General features: G+C 43.5%; 1 protein-coding gene across 7 annotated transcripts in view; it reads left to right on the top strand.

Moving 5' to 3' along the window:
* Positions 1–19,178, top strand: part of KIF6 (kinesin family member 6) — a 367,777-nt gene that overhangs the window by 309,418 nt on the left and 39,181 nt on the right. For all 7 annotated transcript variants that reach the window (XM_075925092.1, XM_075925089.1, XM_075925088.1 and 4 more), the window contains one exon: positions 1,423–1,473. In XM_075925092.1, the coding sequence (XP_075781207.1) occupies positions 1,423–1,473 (51 nt within the window). The remainder of the gene's footprint in view (positions 1–1,422; positions 1,474–19,178) is intronic.

The following is a 19,178-nucleotide window of genomic DNA, read 5'->3' as shown; positions in this document are numbered from 1 at the left end:
GGGGAAAAAAATCACACCTTTTACCAACATGGTTATACCAGTAAAACTGGTAAGTGTAGCCCAAACCTGACTAATATAAACACCCCTTTCTGTTCAGCTCTGTGACTCAACTATTTGTATTTTTCAACAAAAAAATCAAAATTAGAAACCTAATCCGAACTAGCTACTCCGTGCCGCATGTAGCCACGCAGCACGGGGTTCGAACTAGCCGGCATTTAAAAATGGTGCCGGCCGGCTTCATGCAAATGAAGCCTGGGAAATTCAAATCCCGGGCTTCATTTGCAATTGCGGATGACTACATTACCCCCGCTAGTTCGAACTAGCGGGGTAGTGTAGACATACCCTGAGACATTTAACTTCTTGGGCTCGTCTACATTGGCCCCTTTTCCGAAAGGGGCATGCTAATTTTTCAGATCGTAATAGGGAAATCCGCGGGGGATATTTAAATATCCCCCGCGGCATTTAAATAAAAATGTCCGCCGCTTTTTTCCGGCTTTTAGAAAAGCCGGAAAAGAGCGTCTACACTGGCCCCGATCCGGCCCGATCCTCCGGAAAAAAGCCCTTTTCCGGAGGATCTCTTATTCCAAAGTAGGAATAAGAGATCCTCCGGAAAAGGGCTTTTTTCCGGAGGATCGGGCCGGATCGGGGCCAGTGTAGACGCTCTTTTCCGGCTTTTCTAAAAGCCGGAAAAAAGCGGCGGACATTTTTATTTAAATGCCGCGGGGGATATTTAAATATCCCCCGCGGATTTCCCTATTACGATCTGAAAAATTAGCATGCCCCTTTCGGAAAAGGGGCCAATGTAGACGTAGCCCTTATGTTTTACTGGTTCTCAGGAAATGGACCGGCCTAGTGGTAAAGATCTTTAATGGTTTACATTTTCCTCCTTCTCTAAGACAATCCTCTTAAACACATGCCATCTTTAATGGTTTAATTTGTTCATATTTATAAACAGAAAGTCCCACCTGTTCTCAAACCACACATAATGGCCGAAGTTGTATTTTTAATTGGTTGAACTTTTATTCATGAATAATGGTTATTCATCCAGCAATTTAATTATGGTATGAAATAATTGTTGCACTAAACCAGTGGCACAAGATCAAAGGACAGCTGATAACAGAATTTTGAAGGGAAATTGCATAGGTCATGGCAACATACTTAGCAGTAAGAAGATAATGATATTAAGAAAGGGAACACTCAGTGTTTCTTATATTTTAGGGTATATGGAACTGAAATAGACCTGGTCCAGTTTAGCTATAGTAGGTAAGTTGGGGAGAGTTAAGAATCACTTCCACTCCTGTGCACCCATGTAATTTGGCTGGCCTCATGGGAAATTTCAAGTGATGAGATGCAAGTAGGACTTCATTAGTCTTGCACGCTTTTGAAAGCTGTTTTACCACTTACACTTTGTGTCTTTCACAGACCATCTGAAAGGAGAGATAACCCAGCGGCACATTCAAAGGGCAGCTCTAGGTAAGAGCAGAATATTCTTTGTATGGATAATAAATTGTGCATTTGGGAAGAGAAGGTTCTTTCCAGTGTTTACATGGAGTGTAAACATAAAACATGCAATGGTCACAGAGTGTGGGGGGACCACCGGGCTCTGCACCCATATCAGCAGCCAGATGTAACTCTCGTTTAGCAGGTAGAACAGAAGGGCTACGTCTACATTGGCAAGATTTTGCGCAAATACTTTTAACACAAGAGTTTTTGCATTAAAGTATTTGCGCAAGAGAGCATCTACACTGGCATGTGCCCTTGCACAAGAGATATGCTTTTGCGCAAAAGCATCCGTTCCAGTGTAGACGCTCTCTTGCGCAAGAAAGCTCTGATGACCATTTTAGCCATCGGGCTTTCTTGCGCAAGAAATTAACGTTGCCTGTCTACACTGGCCTCTTCTGCAAGAACAGTTGCGCAAGAGGGCTTATCCCTGAGAGGAAGCGTCAGAGTATTTGTGCAAGAAGCACTGATTTTATACATTAGAACGTCAGTGTTCTTGCACAAGTACTCTCGGCCAGTGTAGACAGGTGCCAATGTAGACACAGCCAAGGTTTATTGGTTCACAGGGATACAGCGTAGAACAGACTTGTTAGCACAGGAACCAGAAGCAGTCAGCACACTACCCTTTGGGAATAGGGGGCCAGAGCCCTCCCTTTCCCCAAGCCAGCTAGACTCCCTGTATCCTAAGCTAGCGGAGACCAACCCACACACTCAGCAACGAATCCCAGCCCTGCAGGCAGCCCCATCTCCTTTGTCTGGCTTCACCTGATTGAATCTCTCACCTAGGCTCAGGTTACAGGAGAGCCTCAGCCATTGTGTACATGCTGGGCTGGGCAGCCTTCCCTCAGTGAGAGTCTCTCCCAAAACTCCCATCCACGGCAAGGCACCAGTGCAATAGCCAGGGAAACTGAGGCATGCACACAGAGTTACTACAGAACAGCCCAGGACAGTAGGAATCACATACAGCATAACAAAGAGACCAGAGTGAATAAAATCCCCACTTCATCACATAAACTCAAGCCCCAAGGAGGAGGGGGGCTTGATTCACAAACTAAAAGGCGGTAGTGATGATGGCGCCCAGTCATAACTTTTGGCCAAGTAGTTTGGGCGCTCGGACTGTGGAGCAGGAGCTTGGGTATCCGATCTCCTAAGTGCATGTCCTACCCATGAGGCTATGGAGTCATTCTCACTTTGCTTCTTGCTCAATGACTTTTAAAATATTTGACACAAAGTGAAACACTTTCAAAAGAAGAGTCTGAGAGAGATCCACCTAAGCATAGCCTGTTGTAATTGGGGCACTCACATGGGAGGAGAGAGATATGGGTTCTTCGAGGACTGTCCCTGTGGGTGCTCCACTTTAGGCCTTGTGGCGCCACTATGGACCTAGTCAGAGATTTACGGTAGCAATGCTCTCCAGTAGGCTGTGTACGCGAGGCAAGCAGCATGTGTGGTGCCGGTACCACACATGGGCAGAAAACATTCCTTCAGTTCCTTCTCTGCCGCCGCCAGAACTACAGTTGCTCTCCTAATTCATCTTGTAGTTCAGCACTTACCCTGTTAATAGTTAGTGTTACAGGGTTGTTGGGGTTTTTGTTTTTTTTTGATAGTTTAGAGTTAAGGTTTTTCTTTATTGAAGGGAAAAAAAAGAAGAAGAAAGACTTTCTCTGTTAGATTGCCATCAGTTTGGCCAACAGTTCTACTCTCCCTGGGATGCCTGGTTGCCCAGGATTCAAATGCTGCGTCTCCTGCAGGCTTTCCATCCCCGTCACAGATGGTCATTCCCAGTGTGTGTGCTGCCTCGGTCAGGCACACGCTACCACACAGCGCCAGCACTGCAGACAACTAACAGTTCATACATGGAAGGCATGGGAGTTTCAATTAAAACACCTTTCATTGAAGAAGATGGTGAGACTGGCCTCTGACCCGAAGCACTTCTCTCCCCGGCGCCAGCTGTCACCTCTGGCCATGTCCAAAAGAGCCATGTCTGGCAGCTCTGCTTCAAGAGACTCTTCCTCTGATCAACCTAGGAAGAGATCTCACTCCTCCATTAATGATGATTTTCCCTCAAAAACATGGGAGCAAGCACCCAAAGTGCCCCTTGCTCCATCCCCAGTTAGGGCTCCACGCAGGGAGGTTCCAGGACTGTCTGGCACCAAAGGTTCCCGAGGGTCCAAGGACCTAAGTTGAGCAAGGTTCCAGGCAAAGACAAGTAAAATCCACACCATTGGCACCGTCAGCACACACATCTGTACTGAGGAAAGATAAGACCAAGCCGTCTATGGTCATGGCACCGCTGGCACAAAAAAGCTGAAGTCTCATATGGCATCATCAGCACCCATGCCACTGCCTGCACCAAAGAGGCACAAGCATGCGGCACCGACACTTTCTCAGTACAGTTGGCTCTGCAGGTACTAGCCATAGTCCCATCTCATCTGCCCTCGGCACCACATACGCAGGTACTGGCCCCATTCACAACTGCGGAGGATCTCAGGGTGTCCTCAATGCCCAAAACACCTCTGTTCAGCACTAGCGGCATGCCTTCGTTGGGCAGCTTCTTGTGCTCAGGCACGCCAGGCTCAGCACCACCATTGTCAAGTGATGATGAGGAGAAGCCCTTGGTCGGCACCCCCTCCCCAAGGCATTCCTCCCGAAAGCAGCCTCAGCCACAAGTACACCATGCAGTGGTACAGCAACAACCACTGCAATGGCTACCCCCTACCATACAACTTCCTTTCAGTTGGTCCTTTTGGGACCTGTGAGCACCATATCGAGCCCAACACCCACAACAGGTACAATAGCTCATGCCAACTGCTCCTATCTCCAGAGTAATATCCCTGCCATCACTGGACAGATCGCTTTACCAAGAAGAAGAGACAATTTCATCCATTGATGAGGAGTTGTCTACTTCCTCCTATCCTACAACACACATTTCCTCCTCTTCTCCAGACGACACCGTCATGCCCCCTGCCTTCTACTGCAGGAGACGAGTTCTGTTCTTTCCAAGAACTTTACAAGTGCATTGCAGATTTCCTTGAGGTCTCCCTGGTCACCCTTCCTGAAATTCAACACAAGCTGACCAGGTATACTCCATGCCTCACTGGCCTTCAAACTGGCGTTACCCATGGACCCTGCGCTTAAGGACTCTGCCAAAATCATAAGGAAGACACCAGCCACAATCCCACTAGTCTGGAAGAGACCTGACCATAAATATTGCGTGGCCCCACGGGGCGCAGATTTCTTATTTTCCCATCTGTCCCTCAATTCGATAGTGCAGGGTGCAATTAATCAGAGGGGCAAACAGAGCGCCACGCACACAACCCCATATAATAAAGAGTGGAAGCAGCTAGACTTCATGGGCAGAAAGGCCTATTCCTCATCCTCTCTTCAGCTTCGTATAACAAATTACACAGCAACGTTTGCAAAATACACCCACCACATCTTTGAACAGCTCTCACTCTTGATTGACAATGTATCAGATGACAGACAAGAACAGTTTTCTGCCAATATAAACAAAGCAATTCTGATCTCCCGCACGGCCCTGCAGGCTGCCCTCGACACATCCAACACAGCTTCATGATCCATCACTACTGCCATCGTGATGAGAAAATCTTCCTGGCTCCACCTGTCAGGGTTTCCTCTTGAAGTTCAGGCCATGGTAGATGATCTCCCTTTCCAGGGATTAAAGCAGTTCGCAGACACTACTGAAGCATCTCTCCATTCACTCAAGGATTCCAGGATGAGGTTGAAAATCCTTGGTATTCATGTATCTCCAGCCAGACACAAACAGAACAGATATTTCAATCAAAGATACCAGTCCTCCCCTTTCAACCAGATTCAGAGGCATTTTGATAACAGGAGTAAGCAATGACAAACCAGGCATAGATAGGACACTAACCAACCTGCCACATCTCCGCTGTCTAGAACAGCCCTAGGCCCACTTGCTATTCCGCCAACATCTACTACCATTCTTCCACCATTGGTTTTCTATCATGACTGAAAAGTGGGTGCTAGACATCATGAAGATTGGATACTGCATTCCTTTTACAAATATCCCTTCTACCTCCCACCATCCACGTCCCTTTTCAGGGACCCATCTCATGAGAGCGTTCTACTCCAAGAGATTGAGCATCTTCTCCACCTACGGGCCATAGAACCTGTACCCCAACATCACAGGGGCAAAGGCTTCTACTCCCATTATTTCTTCACAACAAAGAAATCAGGAGGGTGGAGACCAATTCTCAAGCTCAGGAGGCTCTATCATCACATATGATGCCAACGCTTCAAGATGATCTTAGCTACCATAATACCAGCTTTAAATGAAGGGGACTGGTTATCAACTCTTGACCTCCAGGATGCTTATTTTCATGTATCCATCCTGCCAGCACACTGGAAATACCTGAGGTTTACACATGGCAACATATATTTCCAATACACAGTTCTACCCTTCAGACTCTTCACAGCCCCAAAGGTCTTCTAAAAAATTATTGTAGTGGTGGCTGCCCATCTCCGCAAATAAGGGATATCCATATTTCCCTATCTTGACAACTGTCTGATCAGAGCAACCAAGAGCCAAGAGGCCCACAAAGCGGTCTCCTTAGCCATGTCCCTATTCCAGGCTCTGGGGAATACAAATTAACCTATCCAAATGCAAGATCCAACCCACTCAGGCTATAGAATTCATCGGAGCATATCTCGATTGTGTTCAGGCAACAGCTTCCCTGCTCCACCAGTGATTCCAGTCTATCAAGCATCTTATCGAGGTGCTACAGATCAGCCCACAAGTTCCCACAAGAACTTGCCTCCAGTTACTAGGCCACATGGCAGCAGCCACATCAGTGGTACCGTATACTAGGTTGCATATAAGGCCAATGCAGCAATGTCTCAAAAGAGTCTACAGACCGCATTACACCAGTATCAACAAGCTGATTTCTATCCCAAACAGAATCAAATGCTCAGTAAGTTGGTGGGTGGATCCAAAAAGCCTGTGCGCTGGAGGACCCTTCCTCAGAAGTCCCCCGACAATCGCGATCATAACGGATGCCTCCTCCTGGGGTGGGGAGCGCACTCAGGCCCCCTCAGAGTCCAGGGCCAATGGCATTCACACGAGTGTTCCCTGCACATCAACGTGTTGGAGCTCAGAACAGTACAATACGCATGTCAGAACTTCCTGCAACAGACACAGGGCAACTCTACAGATTTTTACGGACAATCAAGCCACAATGTACTAGATAAACAAGCAAGGCAGAGCCAGATATTATCGCCTATGCAAGGAGGCAGCCCACTTATGGTCTTGGTCTATAGATCACAATGTGCGCACGCAAGCCTCTTAGGGTACGTCTAAACTAGCCCCCTAGATCGATCTAGGGAAGCTAATGAGGGTGACCAAAATTGCAAATCAAGCCCGGGATTTAAATATCCCGCACTTGATTTGCATGTTCCCGGCTGGTCATCATTTTAGAAATTGACTAGCCCGAAGTAACTGCCTGCGTCTACACGTGGCAGTGAAATGGGATTCCAATTTAAAGCCCCTACATTGAATTAGCTGGTAAACCTCATTGCAGGGATATTTAAATCCCGGGCTTGATTTGCAATTTCGGTCGCCCACATTAGCCTCCATAGATTGATCTAGGGGGCTAGTGTAGAGGTACCCTTAGCTCCTGGGCAAGGACAATATTAAAGCAGACACCCTCAACAGGAAGTTCACCTCCAACCACAAATGGGAGATGGATGACAACATACTTCATATTATATTCAAATGCTGGGGATTCCCCACAATCTACTTATTTGCAACCAATGCGAACAAGAAGTGTCCATAGTATTGTTCACGTGCGAGCATTGGCTCACACTCTCTGGGGGATGCCTTTACAATACTTTGGAATGCACCCCATCTATATGCCTTCCTGCTAATCCATCTTCTTCACCAGGTAGTCAACAAAATAAGAATGGGGGCAGCATTAGTAATACACATTGCTCAAGCATGGCCACACCAGACCTGGTACACTTACCTGCTCCACATGCCTACGTGACCTCCTTGGCAGCTTCCAAGACTCCCTCATCTTCTGATTCAACGAGAGGGTCAAATCCAGCATCCATCCCTCCAGATCCTTCGCCTCCGGGCCTGGGTCCTCACTGGCTCTCCTTAATAGAAGCCACATTTACAGATCAGGTCAGGTAGATCTTAATAAATAGTTGCAGAATCACAACAAGAAAATCCTACCTATACAAGTGGCGCAGATTCTCTCTCTGAGCGGGCTAAAGATCGGCAGATCCATCTACAATTCCACTGGCTGATATATTAGACTATCTGTTAAACCTAAAACATTCAGGTCTTTCATGTGGTTCATTAAAGGTGCACCTCGCAGCCATAACAGCCATTTCAAAAATGATTAGGGTTTTGGAAAGGGTCCCGTATGAAGAGAGATTAAAAAGACTTGGATTTTTCCGCTTAGAAAGGAGGAGACTAAGGGGGGATATGATAAAGGTCTATAAAATCATGACTGGTATGGAAAAAGTGAATAAGGAAAAGTTATTTACTTATTCCCACAATTGAATAACTAGCGGTCACCAAATGAAATGAATAGGCAGCAGGTTTTAAAAAAAACAGAAGGAAGTTTTTCTTCACTCAGCGCATAGTCAATCTATGGAACTCCTTGCCAGAGGATGTGGTGAAAGCTAGGACTGTAATAGGGTTCAAAAAAGAGCTAGATAGATTTATGGAGGTTAGGTCCATCAATGGCTATTAGCCAGGATAGGTAGGAATGGTAGCTTCTGTTTCTCTGGAGGTGGTTGACAGAAGAGGGATCACATGAGGATTACCTGTTGTCTTCCCCCCCTCTGGGGCATCTGGTATTGGTCATTGTCAGCAGACAGGATACTGGGCTGGATGGACCGTTAGTCTGACCCAGTATGACTGTTCTTATGTTCTTTTCACCAAGCCATTGAAAACAAATCTCTATTTGCCCACCTGACAACTAAGCACTTCTTAAAAGGTATTCAAAACACGTTCCCGCCTGTTAGAGTACCAATTCCAGCCTGGGACCTCAATCTCGTACTTCGCGCTCTCACCCACGCACCATTTGAGCCTATGGCTATGTGCTCAATGCTGCCCCTCTCAATGAAGGTCGCTCTGTTAGTCACGCTTACGTCAGCCAGAAGGGAGAGAGAAATTGGAGCTCTAATGGCTGACCCACTCTTCACCATATTTTGCAAGGACAGGGTGGTTCTGTGACCACACCCTAAGTTCTTACCAAAGATACTTTCCTCTTGGAATTGCAATGAACCTCTGGTGTTACCCATCTTCTGTCCAAAACTTCATGCCACCACCGAGGAAGCTAAATGGCACATGTGTGGTGTGCGCCGCGCTGTTGCCTTGTATTTGGAAAGGACAAGGTCAATTCATAAAACCAACAGACTTTTCATCTTCACTTCTGAAAGACCCCTGGATATGCAAATCTCTACCCAGACACTGTCCAGTTGGACTGTAGACAGCATCTGTCTGGCTTGCGCCAGCTTTAACCAGGAGTCACCACTCCAATTACACACACATTCCACAACAGCCATGGCAACCTCTACGGCCTAACTTAGCAGCATCCCTCTCATGGACATTGGCAGAGCTGCAACCTCGTCTTCTGCACACACCTTCGCCAGACATTATGCCCTGAAGGCTTACCTGCAATGGGGCAGTGAATTCAGACACACAGTCCTTATCAAAGCTCAACACTTAGCTGAAGCCCCCGCCTCCTGTTACTGGTACTGCTATAAAGTCACCTAAGGTGGAGCACTCACAGGGACACTCCTTGAAGAAGAGAAGGTTACTCTTCTATTTATTTTATTTTATTTTATTACTTAAAGCACTTTTGTGATCATAACACTTTAAAGAGCTATTTAGTTGGATTTTTAAAAATCGTGATCTTTTCCCCCCATTTCATATGAGGACTTCTCATTGACAGAAACCTCCCTGTTCAGCTAATTGTTCTTAGTGTCTCTCTTTTAAATCACTGTTTTCTGCATATGACAAAGCACTCCGTCAAATGGAGGATTTCAGTGGAGGCAGAGGTCATCAGATCGTTCTAATCATCTAGTTCTGTAATGAAGAAACTGCATAAAATTGCAAAAGGGCCTTATTCTGCCATCCTTACGGATACTCATTAGCACTTTACCATGCAAATAATTCCATTCTTTTCAATAGCAACTTTCACAGAGATGAGTATACCGAAGCATCATGAAAAGTAGCAGAATCAAGTCCAAACTGATCAGATTAACATTTTATTTTCTCTTTAGTTTGTCCATTCTTTCTGCTTCCTCTTTTCCCTTTCCAGTGCTCTGATCGGCATAGAAAACTATCTTCCCAAGCAGCATAATAAGCTATGTCTATGGGAGAAACTCTCCCACTGACAGCGCTGTGCACACCGATGCTTATGTCAGAGTAACTCATGTTGCTGTTGCTCACTGGGGTGTAATAGTCACACCCTGCGCTACATACATTTTTATTTTGATGTCAGCTGGAGTGTGAACATAGCCTCAGATGTCTCATTTCCCTCATCTATTCTCTTTTTCCCTGTCTTTCTTTTCACCTTTTTGCTCTTGGATTTTCTCTCTCTCAAGCCTTCTACTGTCTTTCTCTGCTCTTCCTTTTAACTCTGTCTCAAGTTAAGCCTCTGTTTTTAGATCTGTCTCTGACATGTGGGTGCCTTTGTATGAGCATATACAGGATTACAGTCCTAGAATAGCACAGCCTTTGGGACACTAGTCGGCTTCCATTCCTCGAGAAAAAGGAAAAACATCCCCCTGAGTTTGCTGTGCTGTAGAAGGCATAGTTACAACTGATGTGATTCAGTGGGCAGTAGTATCACAATATACTATCAAATGGAATTCCAGTAAAATATAGAAAGTCTCATTCTCCACTATTACTTCAGTTTTATATAGCTGTAATTCCCTTGAAGTCAATAAAGCCATTGGAGTTGCATTAATATAAAGCTGGAGTAACACAGTTTCAAAACTACAGGGTCTTATAAAAGCCACAGTGAAACTAGAAAATCTTTTAGTCTGTTTATCCAAAATGTTGCAGGTGAAACAGTTATAAATAGTGAGCAATGTCAGCTAATACACATCTATGAGATAAGAACTGTCCTCCAACCACAGCTTTTCTGCAGGTATATTCCTCCTTCCCTTTTTTAAAGGGTTATTACCCATTATATTAGTAAAAGCAACCATTTCCCAGTGTCTTCTTTCACAGTTTAGTGTATCTGTGCCTGCATTTCCCCTCTGTGGTCCAGAAAAGGCACCCCTCTCAACTTCTGGCTCCCCAGTTATTGCCTCTTCCGGGTGGAGATATCCATCTCTCTTATCAGACTGCGATATTTCTGGGCTGAAGAGTTCCTTGACTGTACTGTCATCTCTGCAGCAAAAGACAGACTGTCTAAGCAGGCCTGCTTCATGTCTTTCTTCAGAGACAGGACACAGGTCACCCTGGAGAACCCTGAGTGCAGTCCCAGCCTATGACTTCACCCCCAGGCCATCATGCCCAGGGCAGGTGGGAGGTCCGAGGCTCCCCACATTGGCCCAAGCGCCTTAGGTGGCTCTTACCACAGCCCAGCTGTGGCTTGTAGCCTGGCCAGGGGCAGGGCCTTAGGAGGAAGAGGAGCAGCAAGGACAAGGCCATGGAAAGGGGCCAGGCCATATGGCAATTGGAGCCTAAGGCCTACCTCATCATCCCCAAACCCACTGGAAAGAGGCTGGCACCACTGGTAGCGGTTGTGGTTCACAGCAGGGGAGCTGATACCTTGCCACAAAGCCCAATCCCTGCCAACACCACTTCACACCTGCATGAGGCGTGCAGTTTGAGGGGACAACACACTGTCCCCCAAACTTACGCCCATGTTAAAAAGTAAACAGGCAAAGCCCTCTCACTTATGAAAGCCGGGAGGGAGCTATATCCCTGTCACACATGCACACACACAGAGGAGTAGAGGAGTTCCTGAGAATGTATGCTTGTAGCTGGTTAGGTGTTGGGGATGTAATTAGCATCCATTGAAATGAATAGGTCAGTTCACACCTCATAGCTATTGTCTCTGAAAACTCAGGCAAAGGTTGCTGCATCAGTTATACTTAGATCATGTTTTGTAGTTTTCTCTACAGCCATAGCAACTGGAGATATACTTAGTTTTTAAAGACTCCGGAGAACAGTTGAAAGATCTATCCATGATTTTCAACTAGTTGTTTGCATGCCACAATTTGGCTACATCTAGACTACAAGCCTCTTTTGAAAAAGAGCATCTAGACTACAACCAGTACTTTCAAAAAAGCAAACTGGTTTTTCGAAAGAGAGCACCTACGCAGTCTGGGGATGCTCTCTTTTGAAAAAGGACAGTGTGCATTACATAGTGCCTTTTTTTGGAAGAGCACTGTCGAAAAAAGGCGTTATTCCTTTGTAAAACAAGGTTTTCCGCAGTCAAAAAAACTGCCACGTTCTTTCGATTTACTTTCAAAAGAACGCAGCAGTAGTCTAGACGCTGGGGAAGTTTTTTCGAAAAAAGGCCACTTTTTTCGAAAAAACCCTGTAGTCTAGACACACCCTTTGGGAAACACTGGTTTACTTCACGCTTATTCTCCCAATATAACCTGAGTTCAGTTTCTTCCATCACCTTATATTTCATAACCAAGAAACCATTTAAAATTGTTCATGTGAAGAAACCAGTTCTGTGTCTGTAGTAATGCCATGATAAAATGACACACAAGTGTTTTCAGTCATAAAATGGCAGAAAAGTGGTAGTCTGAGTTTTCCCACATAGGCAGTCCATGGAGGATAACAGCTTTAATTGAAATAAAAATGATCTGATTTAACATAATCATTTCTGGCATTGAAAGTCAATCCAACTATTGTCTACTAAACAGCCCTGAAGTTTTAAGGATTATTTTCTCCTCACTAGTGTGAGATAACCAAAAAAAAAAAACCACCCACGCACAAAACAACAACAAAAAAGACTGCCCTGTGCAGCTTGGTGTCAGAAGAAGTTCTTGTAATTCGGTACTTCCTATAGTTGTGTATATATGAGCATATATTTATACATAGCTGAATTTTTCAGTCTTTAAAGTTCACTAATTTCTAAGCAAAACAGAAGCAGTTTCTCTTAAATCTGCTCAATCAGTGTGTAATGCTACTGAATGACCTAGAGATGATGGAATGAATGGAAATGGTAAAAAAGAGCAATTTTTCTTAACATTGCACAATTTTGATTATGTTACAATATTACAGTATGTTCTGTTCCTCTGGATATTTGTGTTTGAAAGCGGAAGCAACAATATTTCTGTAAGGGTACCTCTACACAGCAAATGGTGGTGCAAATTGCATATCTCACTTAGAATCTATTTTAAAATAGCTTATTTTGAAATGTGGCACATCTACACAGTGCCAAATTGCAAAGTAATGGGCTATTTCGGGCCATCCGTTATCCCTCGTGCAATGAGGGATGGTGAAATAGTGCGCCCGTTATTTTGAAAAATATTTCGAAATACCTGGCAGCTTGTATAGTTGTGGGGTACCTCTGGTATCCTGAAATAGCCCTGCAATGTAGACGTACCTACCCTAAGAGTTCACAGTTGCTCCAAGCAGCTTGCAGTGTACTGATTCAATTCTTAGAGTGACCTCTAGTGGCATCAAGGCCACTTCTCTTAGGACTAGATTTCATTTCTCCAGTGTTCCTCCTATTAGTTTGATGGGAAACAATTGGAAATGCTTAGTCTTGAGGTCTGTTTTGGAATTCTGACTCTGAAAGGAGGTGGATCAGGTTATGTTTGTTTAAAAGCTTCAGTTCTCTTCTAATTCTAGCACAAGGACATCAATAGCAAAGCTGAGCGAACATTCCATGAATATTTGCTTGGATAAAAAAATGGAATTTATGTTGACTGTGTTCATGCTCCTTGGCATTCACTTTCCTCGGCTGTTGTAGCAAATTATTTTACTAGCAGGAATGTTTGCAGAAACAGCAACTGTTAAACAAATATTAGAACTATTCATGTATGGTACATTTTGAACACACAGACACACAGAGTATTTTCAGAGGAAATTGTATGAGGGTATTTCACATCTTCCATCATTGTAGTACCTATAGTACACTAAAGTCAGTGGACTTATTCCAGATTTGCACTAATGTAAAAGAGACCACAATTTGGTCTGCAGAGTAGTAATAAAAGTGGCTTGTTGGTATCTTAGCAGATATTGATTCTGGGACTGGACAGGTTTGCATTGGCCCCAGTTTAAATCAGAGTAGCCTCTGCCCATAGACCCAAAGAGCTGTAAAAGTAGCCAGGGACAGCTAAAGTACAGGAATCCTCCATCTGTATCCCATTTTCCCTAGACTTCACCCTCTCCACTAGAGGCCATAAGTGGTAGGTGTGCATAATTGTTATGCTGGTTCTGTGCCACTGAAGGATTTCTGTGTCAGTGTGATGTGTTTATGAACTCCATGCTGGGAAAGAAGGGGTTAAGGAGCAGCTCTGGTCCTACCTAACCTCAAAGGTAAAAAATTATTGCCCACCCCTGCTGTACAGCAATGTTTCCCAAAGTAGCCATCAGGGCACACAGAAGTTATATACATTAAAATATGTAAGCCTTTAACAGCACATGGCAGCGGGTATGCAATCCGTTTCATTCCTCTGAAAGGGGGCTTCCCTTTCTAATAATTGAGAAACATTGCATTAGAGCTACTGGAAATTGTCTGATTGTCTGATCATCTTCTTTTCTGAGTTTCCTGTTGTCATAGTAAATAGAATTGTCAGTCATTGAAAATGTGAGAATGTGCTTATTGTCAGTCTGAGAGAAGAATAGTCAAAGGTTGATTTCACAGGATGTTTCCCAGTTTGTATTGTCTTGTTATCTCAGTGTGATTCCGTGTCTAGAAACAATGTTGTTCCCCATAGTCAACCTCAACTGAATTTGATAGTTTTCAGACCTCTTGGAAAGAAGCTATAAAACTGTCTTTCCAACACTTTGTTCAGATCCTTTCCAGCAAAGCTTCTGTTGCTGCTGATGCTGTTGCCACGTTGATTTTCTCACTTCTCTCATTCTGGAAGTGTCTGGCAGCCATCTGCTCTTCACTGAGCAGATTTGGATGTCACACGCAGTGCAATCCCAAATTCAAAATCTATTGACTTCATGAACAATGCTGCAATACTAACAATACTTTGTCCTTCTTCCCTTTTGCCCCCTCCACCATCATCTTCACTTTTTATATTGGATAATTGAGAGGTGGCTCAGTTTCATTTACAGTTGTAGTGGTATTAATTCAAACAGCAAAATAACTTGCACTTCTGGTTTCCTTGGTCAAAATCTGAATACAGGATGCACAAGATGGCATGGTGGAATATAAAGGTGTTACCAGGATGAGTTTGAGATAAACCCTACCTTAGGTTGAAGTCTTACATTGCCAAAAGTGGGTAAAAAGTGTTGGGGTGGTCATTTTAATCTATAGACATGTTATGTTAAAATTGTTCTTGAAGGCTTAGAGCAAAGTCCATTAAATGATATAAAATTCATTTGTCTGAACTAAAAATAACATTGATTGCAGTTTCAAGGTTTTGGTAAGGCTACCAAATTATTATAGCAACAGATCAACATGTTCTTCAAACAAGAAGCGTGCACGTGCAAGCCATTAGAAAGGTGTTTAGAGAGATTGATTTTGGATCAGGTAAGTTTGCTATCCCTTTTAGACATTTCTTTTCTGGGGAGTACAGCATAAACAGTGAACTCTCCGGGTGTGTCTAGACTACATGGCTCCATCAACGGAGCCATATAAACTAGTTTACCCAACACAGTCAATGAAGCGGGGATTTAAATAATCCCCGCTTCTTTAAAATAAAAATGGCCACCGCGCTGTGCCAACAATCAGCTGATCCGGCACAACACGGCAGTCTAGATGCAGATCGGTCAACAAGGGAAGCCTTTGTCGACCACTCCCTTATGCCTCGTGAAACGAGGTTTACAGGAGCTGTCGAAGAAGGATTCCCTTGTCAACCAATCCGCATCTAGACTGCCGCGCTGTGCCGGATCAGCTGATTGTCAGCACAGCACGGTGGCCATTTTTATTTTAATGAAGCAGGGATTATTTAAATCCCCGCTTCATTGACTGTGTTGGGTAAACTAGTTTACATGGCTCTGTCGACGGAGTCATGTAATCTAGACATACCATCAGAGGGGTAGGGTAATTGGAGGTTTCTTCAACACTGCTGATTGTAAGCTCTAGTGAAAAACATTAAATGTCTATGTTACCTCAATTAAAGGGGCAGGAAAAACGTCACCACATCTTCCAATTGCTTTCCCCAACCTACCAACTTTCTCTTGCTATTGAGATTGAAATTCAAACATCAGGATTTCATCCATTCCCAAACACCTCCAAACATGGAGTAAAATGTTTGATGGTACTGGCGAGATTATATGGGGGCAATAAATAGATGTAGGTTTCATTGGCTCACTGAAAACATAATAGTCCATTCTTCCTCACTACTCTATTCAAAGATCCCATATTTACATGAAAAGAGAGGTGGACAATTTGGATCCCTGCAGAGCACCCAAAGATAGAAGAAAGGGCTTTCTGGAATCTCCTCAAGAGTTAAGAGCAAAGACACCAAAAGGCTGCACAGTTTATTTGTTCAGAAGCTTCGGGGGGGCAGCCGAGTTAGTCTTTACAGGTAAACTGAAAAAACAACAAATAGTCTGGTAGCACTTTATAGACTATAAAGTATATAAAATCTATAAAGTGCTACCAGCCTACTTGTTGTTTTTTCGGTTTATTTGTGTTAGCGTTAGCAGACAGACTAACTTCTCCTTGTGATTTATGGTATGGAAGACAATTGATAACTCTTACAAAATATCAGCATGCATACACAGTCTTTGTGCAGCACAAGGAGGAAGGCTTCTACAAAAGCTGCCTAAGTGGCTCTGTGCAGCACAGGCCATATTCACGACAAGAATCAAGGAAAGCGTTAAGTAACCAAGTACTGTATACTGAGAATTGTTTCACCAATATTGATTTAAAGTCAAGCAGAGAAGAAGTGGCATTTGTCTCCATTCACCTGTGGATGAAGATAGCCTCTGTCCAAACCTACTTGATCTTATCTACATAATTATCTTGAATGTCCTCACAATGATTCTCTCTCTAATTAGCCATCATATGAAGACAGATTGGATTAATTTGAAATAAATCTACTAATCAAGACTTAAAGATGCTGTTGAGGACAAAAGGGACTTTTCTTCACCACCCATGCAGCTACTGCATGAAATTTCAAAAAATCTCTATCATGAATTTGGTCAGAATCAGCATGAAATTTATACTGCCAGGGCTCTGACTGTCTGTCTTTCCCCTTCACTTGTCTCAATTAATGTGATGACCTGTCAGGATGAAGTTGAGAACATGAATATCACTTCACTGACGATATGGGCCACTTCATTGACGGTTTAGTACATTTGATTCAAAACCTACATTCTAAATACTTCAACCTTTGAGAAAGTTTAAATCTAGATTTGAATTTTGCAATTCATGTCCATTTCTGTTTTTGTATAAAATATGTCCATGATGTCCTCCTGGAGAAAGTCATAGAATCACAGAATACTTAAACTGGAAGGGACCTTGAGAGGTCATCAAGGCAAGACCTCTGTACTCATGGCAGGACAAAGCACCATATAGATCTTTCCTGACAGATGTTTATCTAATCTGTTCTTAAAAATCTCCTATGACGGAGATTCCACAATCTTCCAAGGCAATGTATTTTAAGGCTTAAACACCCTAACAGTTAGGAATTTTTTCCTATTATCCAACCTAAACCTCTGATGCGGCAATTTATGCCCATTGCTTCTTGTCCTATCATACGAAGCCACGGAGAACAATTTTCTCCCTCCTCCTTGAAACACCCTTTTAAGTACTGTTATCATATCCCCTCTGTCTTCTCTTTTCCAAACTAAACAAACCCAAATATTTCAGTTTCCCCTTATAAATCATGTTTCCTAGATCTTTAATCATTTTTGTTGCTCTTTTCTGGACCTTCTTCAATTTTCTCCACATCTTTCCTGAAATGTAGTGCCCAGAACTGGACACAACATGCCAGCTGAAGCCTAATCAGCGCACAGTAAATCAGAAGAATTATTTCTCATGTCTTGCTTACAACACTGTTGGCAAATCCACTCCTCCTCAATCAAACGATTCATGTTGAGCTGGCCTAAGGGAGGAACCAAAATATAAAGAAGAAGTCTGAGGATATCCTCTCCCCGTATGAACAAAAAGAAAGGGAAATTCTTTTTAAATCAGCCCAAACAGTGTTGTATGCTCTAGCGTAATGGCACAACCATATCAGGGCTGAGTTTGCCAAGAGTAGCAGAACTGATAAATAAAAGCAATACAAAGATTAATTGGACATTGAAGACAGTTCTGTGATTATTTTCAAGAGACTATAAATTTAAGTAGTTGAACACAAGATTGTCTGATGCTGAAATGAAAACATGTGACTGCAAAGGTACAGCTGAAAGGCAGGACATAATGTTAATTGAGGTACTAGGACAATAAATCTCTAGAGTGTCTGACTCCTAGAACAAATTCAGGGCCAGTAATATATGGGCTCCCTAGAGAAATTAAAGTTCAAAGTCAGAAAGTTTCTTTACGAAATTGATCTTCAGTTTGATAGTGTATAAAAATAAGCCAGAATTTTTCAAGTCTGTTGACTACAAAATCTGCCATGGTTACACTGCTGATAATGCTCTGTATCACTTAATGAAAAGAGTGCTTTCCATCCATGTTTGTGTAACACTAATAGACCCAGGTTGTCAGCAGGCAGGATTGAACTTGGGACCTTTGTGGCTAAGGCTTTAGCTTCTACCACATCATTCAAAAGCCAGCTCTCCAAGCTAAGGCTGTAGAGCAGACTACACTTGCCATGGTCTCAGTGCCTCTGAAGTACACTTGTCTCAATGCTTAATGATGGTGGATAAGTAATATCAGTTGCCTTGTGCATTTTTTGATTCCCTGGCCATAGAATTTGCTGCAATATTTACCCATTGCCTCAATGGTGCTTCACCGTCTCAGCTTTCATTTTCAACATTGTTTCTAACTCTTCTGGTTATGAAGAAAACCTTAGATATGAAATGAGTGCAAACTGATGCAGGGTGGTATTCCTGAGTCAGCAGACAGCCTGCAACAATAGGTGAGACGGAGGAATTGCCTCACTCATCTCAGTGGGTTGTCATCTCTGAAAACTGAAGATGATTTTTAAAACAAATTGCTAGCTCTTTCACTGGTGATCATTTAAGAAAAAAGTCTGGATATGTGCTTATCCCACAATCCGAAATTGCCTCCCACACTTCTCCAAGTGCCAAAATTGCAACTGTCCCCTCCTCAGCTGTCAAAACTTGCAGCTTCCTCAGTGCAGTTGACCACCGTTAATAGAAGACTCAAAGGACTTGTCTAAACAGAAAATTAATTTGCTACAAGCTTAGGTGGAAGTCTACTGCACACTATTCTGCCATGCTCTCACTGCGCTTGTGACCATGCTGTCCCACCACTAAACGTTCCATAGCTCACTTTTATCTGTCGCTGTTTGAAACATCAGTAGGTTGAAACACTATGAACTTCCAATTCTCAGCAGCAGGGTAAAAACTAGTTAGCACATTGCAGACTTATACCCCAACTTACCAA

This window comes from Pelodiscus sinensis, chromosome 3 (genome assembly GCF_049634645.1).
Source record: "Pelodiscus sinensis isolate JC-2024 chromosome 3, ASM4963464v1, whole genome shotgun sequence".
NCBI lineage: Eukaryota > Metazoa > Chordata > Testudines > Trionychidae > Pelodiscus > Pelodiscus sinensis.
This window is presented reverse-complemented; position numbering and strand designations above follow the sequence as displayed.